General features: G+C 38.7%; 1 protein-coding gene across 1 annotated transcript; it reads right to left on the bottom strand.

The window, feature by feature from the left end:
• Positions 1–5,139: 5,139 nt before the first annotated feature.
• LOC118309570 (myosin heavy chain, fast skeletal muscle) lies at positions 5,140–18,945 on the bottom strand. Its single transcript, XM_035631854.2, has 41 exons — positions 18,814–18,945; positions 18,697–18,723; positions 18,356–18,566; positions 18,134–18,277; positions 17,890–18,046; positions 17,684–17,711; positions 17,453–17,564; positions 17,269–17,361; positions 16,902–16,965; positions 16,723–16,821; positions 16,526–16,629; positions 16,295–16,433; positions 15,718–15,836; positions 15,415–15,564; positions 15,160–15,330; positions 14,765–15,071; positions 14,451–14,521; positions 13,895–13,982; positions 13,598–13,715; positions 13,395–13,518; positions 13,152–13,288; positions 12,154–12,409; positions 11,820–12,062; positions 11,550–11,726; positions 11,238–11,383; positions 11,056–11,146; positions 10,321–10,710; positions 10,094–10,220; positions 9,849–9,967; positions 9,561–9,757; positions 9,292–9,475; positions 9,048–9,213; positions 8,709–8,833; positions 8,299–8,607; positions 7,991–8,194; positions 7,766–7,891; positions 7,166–7,336; positions 6,739–6,843; positions 5,645–5,740; positions 5,379–5,510; positions 5,140–5,251 (listed from the first exon to the last, which is right to left on the bottom strand). The coding sequence occupies exons 3-41, from the start codon at positions 18,557–18,559 to the stop codon at positions 5,231–5,233; spliced, it is 5,814 nt and encodes a 1,937-aa protein (XP_035487747.1). The 5' UTR covers positions 18,560–18,566; positions 18,697–18,723; positions 18,814–18,945; the 3' UTR covers positions 5,140–5,230.
• Between the last annotated feature and the right edge of the window lie 5,619 nt (positions 18,946–24,564).

Here is a 24,564-nt window from a genome sequence, read left to right as displayed (position 1 = left end):
GTATTCCAAATCAAAAATAAACCTATTGTAAGTCCTGGCATAAAGAACGAGCAATCCAGTATTCACTTTGTAGTATCTGGCAATGAGTGGTCATGCCCTACATTGTTCATTAAGCTGCTGGCTTTCCTCCTGCTAATAAAAGACTTACTCTCACCTTGACTGGTCGCCTGTCAGTCGTTGGTGGGGGTCCAGCCTGCCTTCTTATATAGAGAGATCACTGTACACTCAGCAGGAACCACATGCTTTATTTGGTCATGTACTTTTACGCTATTTGCCTGAGTATTTTTGCCTCTAAATCTGATCTCTGGCATCTTCTATCGGTGATCAACTGGCGGTTCAACACAGATTATTAAACTACCCTCTGATTCACTTTCACACAGAGGCAGGTTTTAGACAATGGCAAGAATTTAAATGGGAGATATTACTAATGCTGTCCTTTGAATGATAGAAATGACAATGGTTAATCAGTGTGTGTGTGTATAAATGGCAAACGCTCCCTAGTGGTGTCATCACCAGATTAATTCAGCTTTACAAATTAAACCATAAAATTAAACAGAGCGTTGATGTGATGTATTCCATAGTTATCCATAAGCACATTGTTCAGTAGAATTTATTTATTTTCAATAGAAACAATAATCTGCTTAAAGGCTCCAGTGTATTGCGAGACAAAACACATTTGTCCATTTGTCAAATTGATGACTATTTTACCAAATGCTGTTAAAATGGAGGCGGAATAAATAATAAAAGTTCATGAATAGATGAAGACACGATGCATAATTTTTTCCACCTTGTATAAATATTGCTCTGGCAGGCGTATCGGTTACTGAAGTTCAGACATTGTTTTGGTTTTAACGATAATCTCCTTAATGCACCTTGGCACTGCAGAGGATCTGAGTTTAGCCGTGGAGAAGCTCTCATGTGTCACTGGTATTCTGTTGCAGAAGCCTTGCAAGTCTTTCCTGTGACAAAGGAACAGAATTGGACCGAACAGTTGCTAAGCTGAGAACCTGTTGGAATAATGATACCTCATGGGCTCCGCATTTTATTAAATCCCAAAGTTAATTCAATTTGTTCTGTGGGGAGGAAGGACAATGGAGAGCAGAACAATATTCATATTTATAGCGCTTCAATTTCCTCTCTCTGGGAGGTACTGTAATTATGTGTCTAGTAATATGTGTCATGCAGTATGTGGAGAAAAAAAACCCTTGCTAACAAATGGTGGTGGCTGTATAATGTTGTACACATACATAAACACATTCAATTAACTTAATATTAATGTAAATGTCAACGAAATGAACTCCTCCTGTGAGCACTCATCATCATCGTCCTCTGCCAAAGTTTGTGAATGTTGTTTTTTTTTTCCCCATTGGGAACAGAACTGATTTGACCAGGTATTTAAATTGGTCTAAGAAAAGCAGTACTGTTTTTAGACTAATGAAATATTATCCTTAAGAATTTCTGCAATTACTGTGGAATAATTTAGGCTCTGACGCCGCACTGGCCTGATTACACTGAATAAAGGAACAGATGGGTGATTGTTGCGGGGTCCCTTCTTCTATTTATGATTATATAATACTTCCCAACAAGTTTACATTCATTAAATAAAATTCATAACAGTACTTTTTCAATTTATTCATGTACTTAGTCTCTGTTGTTTTTAGTGTTTGTGTTCTTTTCCCCCTTTCTGTTACTGTCGGCTCTCCGTGTTTTGGTTAAATGTGTTATTAGCCTGTTAAGCATTTTGATTTGTCTTCTTATGAAATAAATTTCAACTTGGAAACAATGTCCATAAAGTGAGAGGAGCCTGTGTTTTTTGTTGTGACTATGAGTCGTGTGATGGAAGCAGATCTTTGAACATTATGATCTCACAGTAAGTTTAAATAAATCTATAAAAAATAAATAATTTTCACGGCTGTTCAAGATCTAAAAGTTGTAAGTGTAAAATTTCACAAGACAGAAATAAATATTAAAAATGATCATCAATGTATTAGTAAAAGGTAACCCCTTTTAAGGAGAAGCCGTGTCAGATTTTCATTCATCCCTTATTCCGACAGTGATCTTACACAGTCTGAGGTTTGGTTTTTACAACCTTTTGAAACACAATTGGTTCTGAAAGCTCACACCGCTCTAATAAACATAGAGAATGCCAAATATTTAGTGATCCACTGCATGGTTCAGATTTTTGTTGTGGTTCGTGATGGTGTGATAATCCTAGAGGTCCGACCGATGACAGTCGTGTCCACCTTAATGGGGTCGCCTGGCTGGGTCTGGCAGAGGCCAAAGGACCTCAGCTTTCTAGGGACAACCTTTTGAAATCTGATATTTTGAGGTACTGGTAGCTCAGTGACTCAGTAACTCAGTTGCTTGTTATTACTTGACTTGCACAGAAAAGGAAAGACCTGAATTTGATTATAAACAACAACTTAGACCTGTGACACAGACAGATGATGACAAATATTACTAAATAAGCAAACAGATAACAGCATCTGAGAACTGATATCAATGCTGTAACGTTTTGATTTTGGTTGGACTTACTGTGATACCATCAGGTCGAATTTAATTTGTTCCACTATTTTAGTTTGTGACTAAACACCTGTAAGACAAATGACACAACCATCATACTCAACTGCACTTTATGTCATAACTACACTGGCACAAATTAGGAACACTTTAAATCAGCACTTGTTTCAGTCACCTCAGTTTACTGTTCCTTTAAGTCTACATCTTACATCTTCATCATCATGGTTTTTTTTTCTGTTTGACCCAGGATTCTTTCTTACTATCTCCTTCCCAATTTCCATTCCCTAACATGTTACAAACTTCACTTTCCATCTGAGCACTTTATAAATCACTTTCACCCTTGATATTTTCCAGCGTGTCAGGTTGCATCTCTACATTTCAGACAGTCAGACATACTGGGGGGGGGGGGGGGGGGTGTTAGAACCACTCATCTTCCCTCTGTGTTGCTCAAAGTCAAAGGTTGAAACACAGACAGCTTTATCCTTGGGTCGAGTCAAACCACCGCTGTTGACAAGTCAACTGTTTGATGTTTTTGACCCCGGTATATCATCCCCTTTAGAGGTACTTATGACTTGGCTTGTAGCATATGGAGGCCCGAACATTGCGTTACAAAATATGTCCCGATTTATTTGTCGAGGGGACAGTAAAGTCTAAAACTGTCGGTTAGGGCTTTATTGTCCAATGGGGAATCTGCTGTGAACAGGTGATTCGATTTGTGTCTCCAGGTTTTTTGAGACAGGCACTGGTGTTGTCTCGAGGGTGCGCATGTATTTATAAACCTTTTCTTTAAATGGTCTTGTTGTACTGTGTGCCCTGACAGATGAACTGAAGACAAGGCCATGCTTGTAGCTTGACCTTCCTCTAAGTCAAGTGTTTGTTCCCCATACGCCACAAGAAGGGGATCATGTTATATGATGTGTGGTAGTTTGCATTCTTTCCTTGTTGAAAGATGACACTGAACTGTCAAAGACGGGGAGAGGGCATTAGGAGCTAAGTACCGAGGACTTCGCACGCCACAAAACCAGCCTATATATTCAATAAAAATGTGTTACTTGATCTCTTATGCTCCGGGGTGTGCTTATTTGGAAGAAATACAAATATAGCTGTCTCCTCAGCAATGTTCTTCGAGCTCAGCCATTTGTCACAGCTTCAAGTCTTATTGTGGAACAACCTTTGATATGAAACTCTCACTTCCTTTGTGGCCTTAAGTCTCCTGTTTGACAGAAGGGCAAAGTTGCTTACAACTCTAACATGTGAGCCCAGTTTAAAAGTAAAATACAAAATATTTAGAAATGGATCTACTGACACTTTTATCAATGGCCAGTTTTTTCATATTTATCTCAGTGCAAATTAAAGTAATAATAGAATGAGGAAAAGAAATATTGGAATGGGAATAAAGATGTAAAAATGTATATAACATGGTAAAAAGTCATCATGTTGTTAACTGATCTTGGGAGTAGAGAGACAGGAGACAGGAATAAAGTTGTTGTGTCAGAGTTCTCTTAAATACTGCAATATCAATAAACTGTATATCGTAACAGTACACTTGAGATATTTCGGTGATAAATAGTTCATAAAAGTTAAGAGGCAAATTATTCAGACTGGAAAGATTGTTTTTGGTTAATTAAGCGACAAATCCAGATACTGCATCACAGTACTGCAAACGTCCTGTCAATCCAGTCCTGCTATAGAAGTGCAGCGTTCACTGATTTTCAAAATTGATAAAAATGTACTATAAATCAGATATAATTAAGATTAGCTCTTTAAGTATGAGGACAGAGGGATTTGGAGGAGTGAAATTACTGTTTGACTAAAATACATTTTAATACAAGAGCAAAGACATTTGAAAATTTAACTCACAGTATAGTAACCTAAGAGATATCGCTGGCTGCACTGAAGCATGAGCAGAATTAATAGGGTATGCTGCAGTTCACTTATAGGTCTATTTTCATCAGGAGTGTGTGTGTGTGTGTGTGTGTGTGTGTGTGTGTGTGTGTGTGTGTGTTGGAACACATATAAAAACTGAGGTCAACACTGTCACTGTCACTGACATTCACACCACATGACAAAGATTTGCAGTTGTTGTAACCTGGAGGACTTTTACAAGATACAAGGCGACAGTTGACTACCACATTATCATGAATGGCAAAGCAACACTGTCCATGTCCGTGCTAAAAAAGTTTTTTAGATATACAGTATGTTCGAATGATAAATGATTTCTGATGATTTGTGTGATTTCTGGGACTGTAAGTACTCTGTCTTATCTAACTATATGTTGTAGTGTATAATAGTAAATGTATTATTTTGTGAGTAAGTACTGAGTTGCTTTGATTTTATGCAGCTGTTGTAAATTAATAGACTGAAATAATTTCCTTCTGGATAATATTGCACTGGTTTAAATTATCAGATACATTTTCAGTTTATAGTCGCCATTGTTGATACATTTCTTGAATTGCAATTTTATCTCTAGAAGTTTAAATTTACACGGTGTGTTTGTGTCCTCGCTATATTTTTGTATAATTTCAATTAAGAATTCAGTAAAACAAACTGTTTAACAGTGGGGGGAAAAATTCATAACTTTTGCAATAACGTGTCAAATGAGAAATCGTAGAAAGAGAGTTGGTTGCTTGCAGGTTTATTTGTTGTTACACATTGGACAAAAAGATCATATTGTATGATTCCTTGCGCTGTGTCTCGTCTAGACTGGTGTTCATTCTTCAGCCTCCTTTCCCTTTAAATCAATACAAAGAGACAGTGAGATGTTACAGTTTGTACAGTAGTTTGTAAATCACCAGACATCATTATTCTAGCAGAAAGTGTATTCACACCTGAATGCATAGAATAAAAAATCAACGTACCCTGCCGAATTCGCGGCTCTTGGCTCTCAGCTTGTTGACCTGAGTCTCAGCGATGTCAGCTCGCTCCTGAGCCTCCTCCATCTCATGCTGAACCTTCCTGTACCTGGACAGGTGAGTGTTGGCCTGCTCCTCCTGGAGAGGTATAAGTTAAAAGTTTAGTGGTACCTTGAACCATCCTGCCGGTTGTTTGAAATAAAAACCACACACTTGTTGTATGCATCCTGCTGTCAGTGATGCTCTACTGTTGCGTTGTATTTCACACTCACAGCTTCCTCAGACTGCCTCTTGTAGGATTTCACTTTGACCTGAAGCTTGTCCACCAGATCCTGAAGTCGGGCAATATTCTTCTTGTCCTCTTCAGTCTATAGGCAGTACACAGTGTCGTCTGGTTAACTAAAACTACTCAAGAGCACACAGCATGTGCTTCTCTTCCACAGTGAAGACATTTCAGAAAGACTGACAAGAGCACAACCACACAAGTTACATGCAGTGTTATAACACATTTTTGCTTTCACCACTGGCAAAATGTCTTGAGGGGGATCCATCGGTGCTTGTCGCACACTAACATAAGCATACAAGTGCAGGAATGTTTTTTACATTTTTTTTATAGCTCTGGCGTATTCGATATCACCTTGGTATGTCAAGCACTGTTGAAGCTTCATAGACATGATGATGATTTGTGCCCTCTAGGGGTTTAAACACGTAATTTACACCCAGTTTGTCTTCAGAAACAAAAAATATAGCACCTATTAGAATAGAAATTGATAAGAAGGGCACTCAGAGAGCGCAGACCTCCGCCAAGGCTGAGCAGTCCCCCTCACAATGTTGAAAAATCCTTCAGATCCAGATATGGTTCCCTACCAAAACTTAATCACCTATTACCATGGCTTAGACCTGTCTTTGATAAAAGAAAAAGTCATGCAAAACCACCCTTAACCTTATGAGTCATTCTGCAAAAAAACAAACAAACAAACAAACTAGGGATGCATTGATACCACTTTTTTCAGACCAAGTATAAGTACTCACTTGATTTAGCGTGTTTTTGCTACAAAATGCTGACATTGCTCCTCCTCCGCTTAATGCGCCGACCAGCTCAACTGTCTAGAGGACGCTATGTCGCTGTAGTGGTACAGTATCTGGTGCTGTAGTTTCTGAGTAGTGTTGTGATTACAAGTACGAGTACATGAGCACAGTATTGGACCGATACCCGATATTGGTGTCGGTGCATCCCAAAAACAAACCAAACCAAACCAAACCAATCATATAACCTCCTTGTCAGAGGTAACAATAGAGAGTAGCTTCTCTGTTTAATTCAATTGTCAGGTGCACCGTATAATATTTATGTTTTGGTTGTCTTTACCTGGTAGGTCAGCTCCTTCACTCTGCGCTCATATTTCCGGACGCCTTTCACAGCTTCAGCGCCACGCCTCTGCTCTGCCTCGACTTCAGACTCTAGTTCTCGTACCTTGATAACAAGAAATCCAGATTTCATTAGTGTTCCAACAGGAAAGTCATATGATCCAACTCTGTTGAGCTTCTTTGTAAAAAAACAAAAAACAAGCAAAAAGATTTGTAAGTGCTGTCATTCAGGTTTATTGGATGTGTAGGATGAACTGTGTAAAACTCTCAAGCCTTAAAAAAGGGCTACATGTTCTGCATCCTCCATTGGAGGTGAATGTAAAAAAGCTAAAACTGAAAGTCATCAATTAAACTTCACCTCAATAGCAAAGAGCTTGAGGGCAAAAAAAAAAAAAAGACAAAAATAAGTTTTGAAGAAGGAGACCTACCCTAGCCTCCAGTTTCTGGAGCTGCTTCTTGCCTCCCTTCAGGGCCAGATTCTCAGCCTCATCAAGGCGGTGCTGCAGGTCCTTCACTGTCACCTCCAGGTTCTTCTTCATCCTCTCCAAGTGAGAGCTGGTGTCCTGCTCCTTCTTCAGCTCTTCTGCCATCATGGCAGCCTAAGAATGATCGGGCACAAAAAGGCCTAATTTGTAAGGCAAATGGCAAAAGGGTTGATAGCAACAGGATAGAGTTCAGTTCAAATATCAAACAACAAATGCTACTTCAAGTTAACGGCTTATTATCAAAAAGGTTGATGTCATATTTTATTCAGAATGATTTCTACTGTTTAGTTTAACAGACAAAAATAACTTTATGAGTTCCAAGCAAAACTGAACAATTTGTCTATCTGCGATTGTCAAGTGTAAGTCTGATTTCTGATTTCAACTACACTTAAAATGAACAAAATGAAGTTATGATACATCGCTACAACAAATTGAATTATTAAATCGGTCATTCGTTTCATTTAGTTGTTCTTTAATGACAACCTGCTGCTCCAAAGTCACTACAGGAATGTCTGAAACGCACAACTTGTGCAACTTGCTCACATCAGTGATGGCCTTCTTCGCCTTTTCTTCAGCATTTCTTGCTTCCTGAACAGCATCCTCTACTTCACCTTGGATCTGGACAAGGTCGGCCTCCAACTTCCTTTTAGTGTTTATGAGATTTGTGTTCTAAAAAGAAAATATACACAGTCCCTGGGGTTCAGTTTTCTTTACATTTTCAAAACAATCCAATATTTCAAGAGTAGTTGAGAAATACAGTTATAACACCTGAGAGTGCAGCAGTCCCACGCGCTCGCTGGCATCCACCAGCTCCTGTTCAGCCACTTTGCGGCTTCTCTCCGTCTGCTCCAGAGCAACTCTCAGCTCCTCGATCTCAGCCAGCATCAGGTTGTTCCTGCGCTCCACCATGGCAACCTGCTCTTTCATGTCTTCCTGGCTTCTAATGGCTTCGTCAAGATGAAGCAGGGCATCCTAAAAGTTAAACAACAATGAACATTATACAACAGAAACATTCAGCAACTTTTAAAAAGAAGATGCTCTGCCACAAATCCTCCAGTGGAGGCACAGTACTTTACCTTAAGCTGCCCTTGCACGTTTCTCAGCTGTTTCTGGGCTTCGGCTGCCTGGCGGTTGGCATGGCTCAGCTGAATCTCCATCTCATTGAGGTCTCCCTCCATCTTCTTCTTGACTCTCATGGCATCGTTCCTGCTCCTGATCTCGGCATCCAAAGTGCTCTGCATCGTCTCGATCACTCTCAGGCTGTTCCGCTTGATCTGCTCAATCTCCTCGTCCTTCTCTGCAAGTTTCCTGTCAATTTCATTTTTCACCTGAGTGAGCTCCAGCTGAACACGCATGATCTTTGATTCTTCATGCTCCAGTGTAGCCTATAGGATAAAATATAAGAACATTTTCAGGATTTATGTAGTAAGTATAAACAAAGTTGTAGTTCCCTGGTTCCTTCTCTTAAATTTGTAATTTGATATACCTCTGCCTCCTCCAGAGCAGTTTGGATTTCTCCTTTCTCTGTCTCCACTGCCTTTTTCCCCTTTTCCAGTTCATGGATTGTCTTTCCTGATTCACCAATATATTCAGTCAAATCAGAGATTTCCTCTGTTGGAAGAAAAATAAGTTAATCATAAAAATCATAAAATACAATACGGTTGTAATTAGAGTATATCTTCTATTCTTTTAATCCCATGTGTTTATAAAATAATTTACTTTACAATACGTTTATCCTTCTTGAATGTCAGATACAAAATTTAATAAAGAATACATTTATCTAAAAAATTATGACAACAATAAAATGCAGGATTTGTTGTGTTACGTTGCAGGTTCTTGTTTTCCCTCTTCAGGGTCTCCAAGTGGTCCAGAGATTCTTCATATGAGTTTTTCATCTTGAACATCTCTGTACTCAAAGCGCGAGACTCCTTCTGAGCTCCCTCCAGCTCCGCCTGGCTCTCCTCATACTTCTGCTTCCACTCCGCAAGAACCTGAACATAATAAACAAATTAGTGCTTTGTGTCACTTTGTGTTTACCAGTCCAAACCATAAATTACGAATGATCTAACCTTGTCAAAGTTTCTTTGCTTCTTGTCGAGGTTAGCGGCCAGAGCATTAGCTCTCTCCACGTCGATCATCATGTCCTCTACTTCACCCTGAAGTCTCTGTTTTGTCTTTTCCAGAGAGGCACATTTTGCGTTCACAGCCTCGATGGATTCCTCTGCGTCCTGAAGACGCTGGGCAAGCTTTTTCCTGTTAAAACATACAGTAAACAGGTTTTATGATGACCAACAGAATCAATGCATGTGGAAATTGTGATTTCAGAAGTGTCCATTACTTAGACTCCTCCAGCTCCTCAGTGCGCTGAATGGCATCAGTCTCGTATTTTGTTCTCCACTGAGCCACCTCGCTGTTGGCCTTGGACATCGCTCGCTGCAGCTCAGACTTGGCCTCCTGCTCCTCCTCATACTGCTCTCTGAGCAGGTCGCAGTCATGACGAGACGACTGAACCGCATGAGCCAGGGCGTTCTTGGCCTAATAATGACATATTACAAATTGATCGCATGTATTTCTTGCTAAGTAAAAATAAATCTGGATTATATTCAACAAGAACGTAATGCAGTACCTTGATTTCTTCCTCAAGTTGCCTTTTGAGCTCCTCAATCTGATGAATATGAGCCTGTTTGCCCCTCGTAAGCTGTGAAACAAGAGACTCCTTTTCCTCCAACTGTCGACCAACTTCCCCTTTTTGGAGTGGAGCAAAATGATTTTCTTCAGCATCTCAAGTGATTTGTGTCAAGTTATGCTCTAGTGTTTTCTGAAACATTGCAGGTCTGTTATTTTACTTTAAAACCCAAAAGTTGCACTCACCATTTTCAGTCATCAGCCTTGATTTTTGAACATTCAGTTCATTTAACTGACGCATATGCTCTTCATTCTTGGTCTTAAATTCACTTAGTTGATCCTCAAGTGAACGGCACATTTTCTCCAGGTTCCCCTACAGATATTGATCAACAATGCACAGTGAAGTCAACCATAGTCGCAAGGATTCTACAGATAATAGAACATGATTTGCTGTGATGGTTGTATTATTTTACTTTTGATTTGGCGACAGACTCCATATTGCTGCTGAGGTCATCGATCTCCATCTTGAATTCACTTTTCTCTTTCTCCAGCTTCTGTTTGACTCTCTGGAGGTTATCAATCTGCTCTCCCAGCTCTGCCACACTGTCGGCCTGCTTCTTGCGCAGAGCTGCAGCAGTAGCTTCATGCTGTAGGGTGGACTCTTCGAGATCACGACGCAGCTTCAGGAACTCAGCCTCACGCTTCTTGTTCATATCAATCTGTACAGACGTTGCTCCTCCAGCTTCTTCAAGCCTCTCGCTGATCTCTTCGAGTTCCCTGGAGAGATCAGACCTCTGCTTCTCCACCTTGGCCCGAGCAGCTCTCTCAGCCTCAATCTCCTCCTCTAGCTCCTCAATACGAGCCTGTGATGTTAAAAAATAACATTAAGTTATGTTTATCTACCCTAACCCTAACCCTGCTGTATGCCAGGTCCCACTTCAAATGTCCATTATTTTGAGTAACAGCACATTTGACATGGCTTTAGGTGTGTCTGACCAAATCATAAATTACCAAAGAATAATAAGAGCCCTTTCCCTTAGACAGAAAACCCCCTCTCACCAATCCTCAACCAAAAAGGGGTTTGTTACTATTTTAGCAAGAACTGCTCCAAAATTTTATTCTGTCCATGCAGCAGTCACTTCCACGACAAATCACAAACACACAAAAACATTTCCGTCCACACATTCCAAATACATATCTTAAAATACCTGCAGTTCCTTGATTTTCTTGTGAAGCTGAATACTGAGTGCCTGTTCATCTTCTATCTTGCTGAGGAGCTGGCTCATCTCAAAGTCTCTCCTTTTATAGCAAAAATAAGGAAAAAATGTTAGATGTACTGTCATTTTAAGGTATTGTGGGGGTCGTAAATTAAGTTCCAATTCTTACATACTTCTTAATTTTCTCCTCTGATTGCTGCTTGTCGTTCTCCAAATCCATTACGGATTCATGGGCCAGTTTCAGGTCGCCCTCGAGCTTCCTTTTTGCTCGTTCAAGGTCCATTCGGAGTTTCCTCTCTTGCTCCAAGGAACCTTCAATCTGGAAATTCACATGTACAGTACTAATGAGTATCATAATATAATGTGTATCAAGGATGTATATGTAGTATGGAAGTAAGGGATTAATAGGTTGGAAGTGTATTCCTGTGATATGACACTGATAGAAGCCTTTTCTCGCCGATTCAAACAAATACGGAGAAACTCACATCATCCACTTGCTGCTCCAGCTTGGTCTTGGCCTTTGTCAGAGTGTTGACTTTGTCTTCCTCTGCCTGCAGATCATCCAGGGTCTGCTGATGGGCCTCCTGGAGGGCTTTCTTCTCTTTGCTCAATTTCAAAATGATCTCATCTTGAGAAGACATTTCTTCAACCAGGTTTTTGACCTAGTAAGTTTAAATAAATGAACTTATTTAATATCGAAAAAGCACTGCATCTAAAATGTGCACAGTTTAATAAACTGAAATTATGACTGTCACCTTGTTCTCAGTGGCATGTTTCTCCTTTTCCACCTTCGCCAGGGTGAGCTCCAAGTCATCAATGTCTTTCTTCAACTCAGAGCATTCGTCCTCCAGCTTCCTCTTCTTTGCAGTCAACTCAGCATTCATTTCCTCCTCATCCTCCAGTCTCTCAGACGTCTCTTTGACTTTGGCCTCAAGCTGGATTTTTGCTTTAATGAGCCCCTCACACCTTTCCTCAGCATCACAGAGGTTTTCACCTTCCTAGATTTACAATGACATACAACAACATAATATTTACTTGTCAATGCCAGGATGTTAGAAGCAGCAAATGTCCTCTTTCTGTTTTACGTACAGACTGAATTTGCAGCTGCAAGTCATTCTTCTCCTGCAGCAGAGAAACCATCTTCTCCTCCAGTTCTTTCTTCTTGGCCAGAGCCTTTGCTAGGTCCTCTTTGGTCTTTTCAAAGTCCTCTTTCATTTGGGCCATCTCTTTCTCAGTCTCTGCACTCTTCAGAAGAGGCTTGATTCTGAAGTACAGCTTCATCCATGGCCATGTTTTGACATTCATGAATGCACGGATGTTGTACTGAATAGAGTAAATGGCCTCCCTGGTGATAAAAGACAAAGAAAAACAGTTTTTCTCTTGCTCAGGTTTATAAAATTGTTCTTCCACAGTAAGTATCAATTTAAAGTAGTTATTGTAGGTCTACATCTGCTGTTATCAAACATTTCTCTTGGATGAAACAATTTTGTATTAGTTTTTCAGTAAGAATATATGCAACTTGACGTCTATCAAGTATCAAGATAAAGGTATAGCCTGTGTGCAATTATAAAGATTTTTGTTATAAAATTTGTCCAAAATTTTTAATATTTTCCATTACTTTGCTCTGCAATGTTAGTGGAGCAGACTCCTCAGTCTCCCTGAGTCTCATTAGTAACTCAATATAAGAAAACACTACTGTACTGGTAAAAAACTGATCTCTGCACTGAACTTTATATCTACCACTGTCACAAAAAGCCACAAAAGCCTCATGAAGTAGTTTTGGACCAGTATTGAAAAGCTAATTTTGAGCTGTACATTAAACTAAACAAAAACATCTGTGTCCCTGATAATACAGCAGGAGACACTGACTAACCTGTAGGAGGACATTCTTACAAGAGCTCTGCTGTCAGACAAATTGTCCATTAATATAAACTGGTTATATGTTATTTTTGTTTACATTCATAACACTTTATCAGTCCATGCACAAAGCAATACTATTTTAATACCCCCAAAAAATGTAAATGTGTGTTTTTTTCACTTGCTTTAGTGCCACAGTTTATTTATAGTTTACGAAATCCCAAACCCACCTTCTCTGCATCATCTTGGCAAATTCTCGTCTCATGAGGGAACCTCTGCAGAGAGCCTGAGTCATTGTGACCAGCTCAACCAGTTTCTCATCTCTCATCTCCTCCAGAGTTCCCAGCAGACCAGCTTTGAAGAACACCTATTTATAGATGTAACGGCAGCGTCTTAGCCAAAACATTTCATTCTCTTTCAAGCTACACAGGGATTCCCCTGTTACAGGATTTAAATGAAGTCTGTCTGCTTACCTTTGTGTGGCCAAATCTGTACTGTGATTTGTCCACATCGATGGATGCCAGTAGTTTCTCTGAGGCCTTCTTGTTGTCAATGAACTGTCCCTCAGGGATGACACTAGCATTCAATACTTTGTATCTGAAATGAATTGAACCTCAATCAGATCATCTAGAGAGCAGAATCATGTGGTCGAACATGTACATAAACAGTTATCGACCTCTGCTTGAAGTCCCCATATTGGATTCTGCTGGGGAAACCTTTCCTGCAGATCCTGATTCCTTCCAGCACACCGTTACACCGGAGCTGGTGGATGACCAGGAAGTTCTCCATAAGACCTTAAACAGCAACAGGGACAACCAAGTGTCAAAAGCATGAAGCCTCCCGGCACAGTTCACGAGTAATATACAGTATACAATTATACAGTAGGTGAATGAATTAACAAGCATGTCCTTGAGAATGAGACGTGTACAATGAAAACTTTTGTTAGTCATAGATGTGACTTTTTCGGACCTACCTGGTGTTTTTGATTCATTTGGAATCAAACAGCGCACAAAATGTGGGTGAGTGCTCCTCAAGTTGGTCATCAGCTTCCCCAAGTTTTCCTGTTGACAGTCAGAACATTTTACAATTTCTATTTCTTTCCCCCAAAAAAAGACATTTACATGATTACACATGACCTATAGATAGCATCACTCCAAAGCACAAAAACTATATATGGTGGCAAATAAATTGAAGTTTCAATTTGCAAAGGTTTCGTGTATATCAAAATTTGTAGGTTTTGTTGGGGGGTTTTTACCTCAAAGAGGCTATATTTCATTCATAAATCTTTTTGAAATGTATCATTATGCCTGCTCCTCTCAGTTTGTTGTATCAGGAGACCACCCATGCTGAACGTCTCTTTAAACAATACAACATCTCAATCTGCCGAAATGTGCAGTCAGGTAATGAAAATAGTCTGCTACAAAGATTCATCTCAAGAATAAACAAGTCACTGATGTTCAATATTCATGTTTCTTGGGTAAATCTTAACATTGGGATCAAAGAAACATATTTATAATTGTAAATGTTACCCTGAAGAGAGCTGACACCGTCTGGAAGGAACCACCCTTCTTCTTGCCAGCTTTCTTTCCACCTTTAGCATCTGTGAAAAGCATTTATAGTTTTATTTTCATTTTGCATTTTGATACCTTTGTGTTGTGGATTATACTTTTTATAGTTTTGTCTTTTTTTAAGTATCATTTTTATTGTATCTAACTGTTTTGGGATTACATTGTAAAAAAAACCTGTGAGCTTCCATAAAATGTGCTGATGGTGTCTGGCAGACATTACCACAATACGGAACATCATACATATTAAGCAGTGAAAACAGAAAACAAAATAGTACCGTCTGCTGCGGCATGTGATGCATAGAGGTGAGACAGCAGTTTGACTGAAGACTTCTGGTAGAGCTGAATCACTGAGTCATTCAGGGGGTCTTTGTTCTTGTCCAGCCAGCCAACGACATTGTAATCAACACAACCAGCATAATGTGCCAAAGAGAAGTGGGCTTCAGCCTTGCCTTTGGCAGGTTTGGGTTTCTGGAAGGGGGCACTTTTACCAAGATGCTGGTCGTACAGTTTGTTCTTGAAGGTTATGTCTGACGCCTTGGGGAACATGCACTCCTCTTCAAGGATGGAGAAGATGCCCATTGGCTGTAATGAGGAAGTTGTTATTTAAAACAAAAACTTTCAAGTCATCCGACAGTTTTCTGTATTTGTGAATACACAGCATGTGGCTCACCTTCTCAATAAGCTCAATGCAGGCAGCCAGATCCATACCAAAGTCAATGAACTCCCATTCAATTCCCTCTTTCTTGTACTCTTCTTGCTCCAGGACAAACATGTGGTGGTTGAAAAACTGTTGCAGTTTTTCATTGGTGAAGTTGATGCACAGCTGCTCCAAGCTGTTGTACTAGAAATAAGGAAGAAAATGCAAAGCCTTTTATTGCGCTGGTTTACTCTGCATTAAAAAAGTACTGTGTGTAGTTTTACTTACATCAAAGATTTCAAACCCAGCGATATCTAAGACACCGATGAAAAAGTTCCGGGGCTGCTTGGTATCCAGCATCTCATTGATTCTGACGACCATCCACAGGAACATTTTCTCATAGACAGACTTTGAGAGAGCCATGACTGAATTATGCACCTAAAGGTTGAAGGAGTTGGAGTTCTTGTTATGCAAAACAAGTGTTAATTTCATATTAATTGGTAATTTTTTATGGTACAAAGGTGTGAGACTATTCTGCCAGAATGTGGAATCTACAGTATATTCAGAGACTAATATCTTTATGTAAATTACCTGTGGCACAGTTTGACCTTTAACCACCATTTCATTGCCAACCTTGACTCTTGGGTAACACAATGCCTTCAGCATATCAGCAGAGTTCAGTCCCATAAGGTAAGCGATTTTGTCAGCCTCTGATAAAAACAGAAATCACAAAGAAAACCCACATCAATAAGTACTGCTTTGCTGTATCAAAGCCACAGTGAAGGCAAGCTCAGATTGCTGATATTGTCAAATCCTCAAGCTGCTCCTGGGGAATCCAGAGGCATAACCAAGCCAAGCAGGATCCTCAATGATCTGGGTCTGCCAGTTGGGATTGCCCAAAGAACAACTAGGAAAGCATCTGGGAGGCATCTTTATTAGACCAAAGCGCCTCAACGACTCCTTTCAATGCAAAGTATCAACTGATCTCCCTCCATTGATTTAAAGTCCTTACAAGACACCCTGAAACAATCACCTATCCATCACTGAATATACAAACAGGACTGGGTACGTAAAAGTGGATCTCTGATCAAATGGCGCAGTGGAAAAAAAAAACTGTATGTTAGTGAAAATAAATGATGACATTAAGAAATTTGAATCCATTTTCTACCCTCATTGCCATCAGGCTCAGCCTGCTCTTCACGCTGCTTCTGCTTGAATTTCATGTTTCCATGATGCACCACAGCTCCAGTCAGCTTGTAAATGCCCATCTTCTCATCAGCAGTGAATCCCAGGATATCAATAGCAGTCTATGAAAAAAATACAACCTTAGAGTGTAATTTTTCATCTTTTGGTTTTTGGGATTTTTGGGATTTTCTGATTCGGTAACGTGTCTACTCACGTCAGTGGCGATGAATTCTTCAACGTCATCGATACTCTTCACAGTGATTTCACCCTGACTGACCATTGGATAGTCAAACGGGTTGGTGGTGATGAGGAGAGCCTCTGAAACATATTCATCGAATTTCATTATACACTCTCTGGTAAAGCATGTATCTGATCTAGAGAATGATATATTGTAGGGTTAAAATTGCTCACCTATGAGCTCAGGTTTGTGGCCTGTCATGAGCTGATAGAAGATGTGGTAACTTCTCTCAGCAGACAGCTGGAACGTCACTCGAGACTTCTCCAGCAGATCTAATAAGACAAGCCAACATGCTGGTTTACAGTTTGTCCTTTAGTCAAACCTTTCAGATAATGATCGGCTGGAAGCTTACATGTTTCAATATCAGCCGAAGCCAATTTTCCAGTTGTTCCAAAATGGATCCTGATGAATTTACCCTACAGAGGAATGTAGTCATCAGTGAGGGCATAACAGTGTCACTACTAATGCAGTTAATGTTATGTGTTTGAATCCTAGCAAGTTATTTCCGTGATGTTTACTCTCTTATCTTCACACTTTTTTCAAACTCAAACTGTCTGAAATACTGCACTACAGAGGTAAAGCATCAGAAGATTAAAAAAGACCTAAAAGTTAAATAATAGTGTGAAGACAAACAAAAAAACAGAGGGTAAAGGACTTGCAGGCCATCTTACAAGCAGATGTTCTTTTAAGGCAGTAGGATTTTGTCAAGCAAAACTTACAAAGCGGGATGAGTTGTCATTCCTCACAGTTTTGGCATTTCCATAAGCCTCCAGCAGTGGGTTGGCTGCAATGATTTGATCCTCCAGCGACCCCTGAAAATGACAATTTGTAGCATGTTTTAGTATTTTCCTATATTAATTTTCATAAATATCATACATATGTTCAGTTTATTACATTACTTGCCTGTATTTTACCAGTAGTCTGCTCAGGTTTTTTTCCTCCAGCCACTGCGATTGTCGCAAAGTACTGGATGACACGTTTAGTGTTGACAGTCTTTCCTGCACCGGATTCTCCACTAAAATGCATTATATGAAAAAATCATTAGCACAAAGTATAAGTCAAGTTTAATACAGTACAGACACCATTAGTCTGAGTTACATCATCGCAAATTAGCTTTCTTTAGCTTTGACTTACGTAATCAGGATCGACTGATTCTCACGATCTGTTGAGAAAATGAAACCGTAAAACTGCATGATGTTTTTAGATCACAGCACTTGAGAGAATCTCCATAAACTGCATGTTTAACAGTGAGACCCAACCATTGTTGAAGATAACAGTGTTTAATGTCCTTAAACAATGACTTATTCAGGACAGATAGTGTTTTACAAAATGATGGATACCTTGGAGCATGAACTGATAGGCGTTATCAGAGATGGAGAAGATGTGGGGTGGAGCCTCAATCCTCTTTTTTCCTCTGTATCCGGAAACAACCACTGAATCATACACTGGGAGCCACTTGTAGGGGTTCACAGTGACGCAGAACAGCCCGGAGTAGGTCTGTGGAGACAGAGACCATTGTTACTGACACACATATGCCTGTAAACATATCATATTTTTATATTGTGTTGAATAGCTGAAACTCACGTAGATCATCCATGCTGCATAGCGCTCTTTGAGGTTATACAGCACAGAAGGCTCACTGAGGTGGGTCATCATGGCCATGTCCTCAATCTTATCGTACTTCGGAGGGTTCATGGGGAAGATGTCATCATCCTTTACAATGAGAGTCTGCACAGACACAGTGTAAGATTAGTACTAAATGAAAGCCACATCATTATGGAATGACGTATCATGACATCTACGTACCTTCCCGCCCTTAATTTCCACTGTGGCTTTGCCACCCTCCTTCTTCACTAGTTTCCCTTTCAAATACATTTCAGTGGGCTCAGTTACATAATAAGCTGTTTTGGCATCAAAGGGAGTGTTTTGAGCCTCTATTCTTTCCCTTTCAGGTTTGCGGAGGTAAATGGCCGCCGGGCCAAAACACTGCATTTCCGGGTCCCCACTCATGGCGCCTCTGAAAAATTAAAATCAAAAAAAATAAAATATTAAAATTTGTATTTAAAGAAACAGACCATTTAAGAATAGACTCTTAAAAATAAAAACATCTTTAATTTAATTTGGCAATTTCTTTGACTGTTATTTACCTTTTTTGTTGACAAGTGATGAAGTTGCTGTGTGGATGCAAAAAAAAGTAACATTCAAATTAGAGAGAGAAAAGTAAGAGATAGAAATTAAATCACAGACAGAGTGTGACGACTCACCCTCTTTAACACTCTATCAGTCCAAAACTTCTGTGCAGCCTGGGAGTGCCTCTTTTATACTGAAATCTCTGGCCACCACGGAGGAGCAGCCCTCCTCTTTAGGTCACTGAGCTTGACTTAGAATAATGGTATCAGATGGCTTCCCAACCTCATCGCCACAACAGGTGTCACCTTATCCTACATCACATAACGCAAACATTCAATTAAATCCCAGATTAAGTTAGCAAATTCCTGACCATAAACTACCCCGGTGGGTTTTGCCTATGTATTTTTACGTGGATTGCTTTGTGCACAGTGGTTCTCCTTTGAGGAATGAAATAAATACTGTATAGTGGGATACTATAGGCGTGTTTTATACTAAAACAAAATTGTAATTAAGCTGTTACTCAAAATCTTTGTGAATGTTGACCAAAAAGTAGTTTTACAGGAATATGGTCTCGATCTGCACGGACACATTTAAGCTTGTTTTACTATCAATGCGACGTTTGGCAGTGACATTGTTTCTCAAACATCTCTTGAGCAAAGGCCCAAATGTATAACTGACACTAATTTAAGATCCATTATCATCCATTATGCGATGGTGCTTTCTAAGAAAGATGACACCTGGGAGACTGGGAAAGTTTTCTCTTGTGGTCTGATTCAGTTACAATCAAAGGTGACATTCAATATGTCTGGCCTTTCTTTACAGTCTTATTAGGACTTAAAACAAATATAGCCTCCAGCTCAAATACCAAAGCTCTTACTATTGTAATTGTTTACAAATGCATTGAACGCTTCTGTTAATTATATGACAGATGTATTTCAGCATCCTGTTACTAAGCACCTCAGAAAAATGTCTATACTGTGAAGCTACTGGTTCCTGCTACAGACTTTTAGTATTGTGCCCAAGTCATAATCTCATTAAGTTACATTTAGTTTTATATTGTGGGAAGTAGAGATCTACAAAGGATTTGTTGTTGGTTCTGTTTCTCTTCAGTTTGGGTGCATGGTACCACTGCCTATTATTTTGTCCTTCCAGGGCCCTCACATGCTACAAAGGCTTATGCTGTGAGTATCTGGAAAAAATACACCAACCAATCGAGGTATGTGTAACTGTATTGAGTGTGTTCAAAGTTGATTTAGTTTGAAAATGAAGAAAGCTTTCTTAACTACTATTAGTTGCAGTGTGCTGTGTACCCAAGGGATAAAATGCTCGTAATGATCAGTTGAACTGTTTGTTTTGCACATTTCAATCAGACCCAATGTAATTTTTAAAAAATCAAAAACAAAATCTGAGAAAAAACTCAAATGGTTCCTACATTATCATTAATACAGCTAATTAGTTATATCCAGAGTTTCTCTCCCCCTTTGTGGATAACATGTAAAGATAGAATTCTGTGGGACGGGTCACACTGTGTTGTGTACTGTACGGAACTGTATGCTGTTAATGAATGTTTTCTACAGAAAGTATTTAAGACAAATTATACAGTAAATAGTTAAATTTGTCTAAGAGAATAACATGCTCAAACTAGATTATATTAGAGTTATCCAAGTAGTGCATCTGCTCTAATTTGACATGACCCACACACAGAACACAGCCAACATATGTTAAACATTAACATGAAGCCAATGTTTACTATAACAGGATGCTGAATGCAGAATTACTTTGTTTATGAATCTTAAATTGCATCTACAGTATTAACTTTTAAGAAAAAGGACCCATAATCATTTGTCTAAAAAAATATGAAAATCGTCATCTTGTTCACATTATTGACCACCTGCTAGTTTTTGGTAAACACTGTCAAGTCTTCTGGGAGGCCAAGTCATTACTGAACTCAAATATTCCCATGTGTGTGATAAATAAGACATCTCTGTGCAGGTGTTGTGCAGCACACTGCAAATTGTGTGTGTGTGTGTGTGTGTGTGTGTGTGTGTGTGTGTGCGTGTGTGCGCGCATGTGTGTGTCTGTTTGTGTGCGTTGCCATTTACTCTAGTGTGAGAGAGAAAATCAAATTAGTGAGGACAGAAAGAGAGCAAGGAAAATGGACATTTCAAGTGGAACTTTGCTTTGTTGTTTGTCCCGAAATACGTTTATATTTGCGTTTGTTATATTGAAAGCAGCAAGTTCAGGTATGTAAAAACATTTAAACTAAATGTGGACACTTGAGTATTGTACTGTACCAACCATGGTAGGAATGATTTTATGTATTTATTGATTGATGAAATATGTGAAGCTGTGCTGAAAGCACCGTGTATGATTTTCCTTTTAAGAATCATGGAAAATATACCATCAATCTGCATCTCATTAAAAAAAAGCATATAAATGAACTTTACTGTTATTATTATTATTATAATATATATATATATATATAATGAATTCATGGATGAATTATCATTATTAAGGCAAGAATGGTGGTGGTTGGAATGTTTTATTCTAAATTCTATTCCATTTGTGACATTATAGAATTACGCCTACATATACATATTTTATAGGGGTATAAAATATATTGCCTTGTTGTTGATATGTGATGCAGTGATGGTAAAGAACACGCTGAGCACCCGATCTGGTCTAAGAGAGAATCAGGATAACAAATAGCCCCTAAGAGTCAAATGCTGTTTACTGGCTGATGATATTTCTTTAAATTACTTAGTTTTTCTGGATGTCTCCTATTGTACATTATCTTTTCACAAAGAGAAAATATTTTATAATTTGTATGAATGATGCACATTTTTGGATTCAATGAAATTTCAAGATTTCATACTTTGCTTAGTGTGGAGATGAGGTAACGATAGAAAGCTGTTAAAGGTAAATGGACGGCATTTATATATAGGGCTTTCTCAGTCTTACCAACTACTCATCAACACTTGGACATGTAGATTGGAGGAGCAGCAGATCGAACCATTGACCATCTGAGTAAAGAACGACCCGGTCTATCTACGCCATCCGCCCCTAATGACATGGCATCTGATGCTTGATGTCTTAAAATGTGATTTGCATTTTCGAAAGAAATGTTTGTTGCTGAACTGAGAATCAGGAATGCCAGGTCATCCCTGGTAGTTTCCAGTTCATTTTAATTTCACAAAAAACGTATATAGTAAAAATTTACATTATCAGGTGTACCCTATATCAATTCATTTGAATAGAATTTAAGACTTGATTTTTATTAAAATGTAATTAAAATTAAAATTGGGCATTTTAAGCCAATTTATTTGAGATCATTTTTTAAATCTCCCATATCAATTTGTATGTATAATTTTTACTGTTTTAATTTTTTAGGAGTTTCAAGAGTAGTCGTTGACTTCCCCACATTTTTCGCATTTCTGTGTTTTGTATTTAGAAAACATTGTCATTCATATGTTGACATATGTTGTATTCCCAAAATCTATACTTTGTTGTCCAGGAATACTTTTAAACTTAAACTGTCATTTAATTTTCAGATGCAAATAATATAAGTTTAACACCTACAGCTCAGTTAAACTTTTCTGTGACGTTTCTCCCGGTTGGAGTGGATTTGAAGATCTTCTGTTTCACTCGGGTCATCTTTCTTCTTCTTCCACTTCCTGTGTAGATGAGGAACAGTACAGCATCAGTTTGTTGGTTTAGTTAGTCAGTTTTCTGATTTTACTAATTGGTTTTCAGGACATCTTGGCATGTGCTGCTTTGACTATTCTTCTTTTAGAAGATATTCCTTAATTCAATTTGGGTGTACAGCAGAAAAGTGGATAGCAGACATTTTTAAAAAAGCACTAAGATATGTACGAAATATAAATACTATATACAGAGCAGCAGTAACAATAATTGCACATAAAGTATATCAGGGTTGGTAATTGCACTCAACTGATATTAAATGAATATTGTGTTCCAGTGAATTATTACACTGTTGAGTCCTGGAGAGTGTGTGTGTTCTCCTAAGAGCAGTGCTGATTGTATAGTCCCACAGCAGCATGAATATGAAATACTACATCTTGGGACTACCCCTTTAACAAAACATAACTGTAACGCCCCCAGTAAATTAACCAATTAATATTTAAATATCTGCAAAGGATGCATTGCATCAGTTGCATACAGTGGGTGGCATATAACATACAACTGGCCATAATTCACTTCTGTTGCATATTTCAAACCACACTCTCAAAAAGTGATATAACACCTCCCCAAATTTAATTTAAATAATCTTGAGGCATTCAGCTCACTGTGAAGTACATGGATATTCTATCTTTGAAAAGTCTTGGAAGACATCTGCTGAACCTCGTTTAACAGTAACCACCTATAAGGGAAACTATAAGAATAAAAGTGAATGTAGCCACAGTGGGGCAGTGATCAACAACGTCATAGCTGGCAGTCTACTGGTTGGGGAATTTTGGCAAGGTCATTTAGACGAAGAGCGAGAGTGGAAATCTGAGAGCAGAGGTTTTGCAAGTTCACAGAAGCAGCCTGAGCGCCAGGAGAAGGACTCAAACTGGACTAGAAGACATTTGGGCAGAAAACAAGAAAACAAATTACAGGAGATGATTAAAACAACCGGGAAAAAACAGGAAAACAAGTAAAAACGATCTATAATGTACATACTGTATAAAGTAAGCTGTTGACACATGCAGTTGTGTGGCATAACTCAGCTTATAGCAAGTAATGGTGATTCAGTTATTTCAAATCCTCATTTGTCCTTTAGGTCCATGGTTCATTAAGTGTTAAAATCATTTTGTGTACCCTTTGTAAAAAAACAACAATAAAAACAACAAAAGGAAAATAAAAAACAACAACCTTAGATCACTACTATCGCAGTGTGTTATTGACAAAGGATACATAAGTACAATAAAGTAATGCACTAATTAATCATAAACAGCCAGAGAGAGAGAGAAATAAAATTGACAAAAAGCAATATCAGTGGTTTGTAAACTCTCACTAAATCAAAACACAAAAACATCAACACACCTGCAGTGAAAAATAGCTGGAAAAGGAATCTAAACATGAATCACAATATGTGGATAAATATCTAGATGTGTAAATGCGTCATACCATATCTTGGCTATGCATCCTTGCACAGCTAATGTCCAATACATGGTGGGATTGACTCCAGCTATACCTCCGTGACCCTGAAGAGACAAGAGGAGAAAATATACATTTAAAAATAAGTCATTTTTAAATATATATTAACATTTTTCCAATTAAATGCAATGAATAATTATTTTTGAATAATTAACATTGTATTTAATGAAAATCAGCGAGTTGATGGTATAATACTTGGGGACCAGTGGAGGAGGATGATGGAGAAGCTGGTAACACAAGAAACATGTTTACACATTTGCAACTTGAGGCTCCCTCTGGTGTTTATAAGATGTCAATGACCTCCAACACTAAAATTAGTAACAGTTATTATAACCAACAACACTTAACCTCGTCAAAAACAAAACATTGAAAACAACTGCAGTGACTGGATCTTATCGGGTGACATCTGAGCACAGTCTAATGTGAGCGTGCATTAAACAGGTGAAAGACAATACTGGTATCTTCAACTTGACATGTGCATAAAGCAGTTTCTATAAAGACATAAAGGAAAACTCATTCTGGAGGTTGTTAAGGAGTTAATAAGCATGACATACGCATCATACCAAACACATTGGTGTTGATAGGGTTACAAATATTTACATTTGTAACAACATGATAACCAGAATAACAATGCCAAGTAGTTTGAACAAATGCTATACCTCAACATACAAAATAGGGTTAATGTCAGTCCATAGACAACTAGTGTTTACAGATAACAACTGATG

The sequence above is a fragment of the Scophthalmus maximus genome, chromosome 6 (genome assembly GCF_022379125.1).
Source record: "Scophthalmus maximus strain ysfricsl-2021 chromosome 6, ASM2237912v1, whole genome shotgun sequence".
Taxonomy (NCBI): Eukaryota; Metazoa; Chordata; class Actinopteri; order Pleuronectiformes; family Scophthalmidae; genus Scophthalmus; species Scophthalmus maximus.
Note: the sequence above shows the minus strand (reverse complement) of the source record. Positions and strands in the feature narration are given on the sequence as shown.

Bases quoted from the DNA above. Each gene is read 5' to 3' on its own strand.
- LOC118309570 (XM_035631854.2), bottom strand. From the start codon at position 18,559: ATGAGTGGGGACCCGGAAATGCAGTGTTTTGGCCCGGCGGCCATTTAC. The intron at 12,410-13,151 runs GTGGGTTTGGGA...TTTTATCACCAG, and splicing joins GCCAAGATGATGCAGAGAAG to GGAGGCCATTTACTCTATTC. The intron at 10,221-10,320 runs GTAAAATAATAC...CAATATCTGTAG, and splicing joins AGTCTGTCGCCAAATCAAAA to GGGAACCTGGAGAAAATGTG.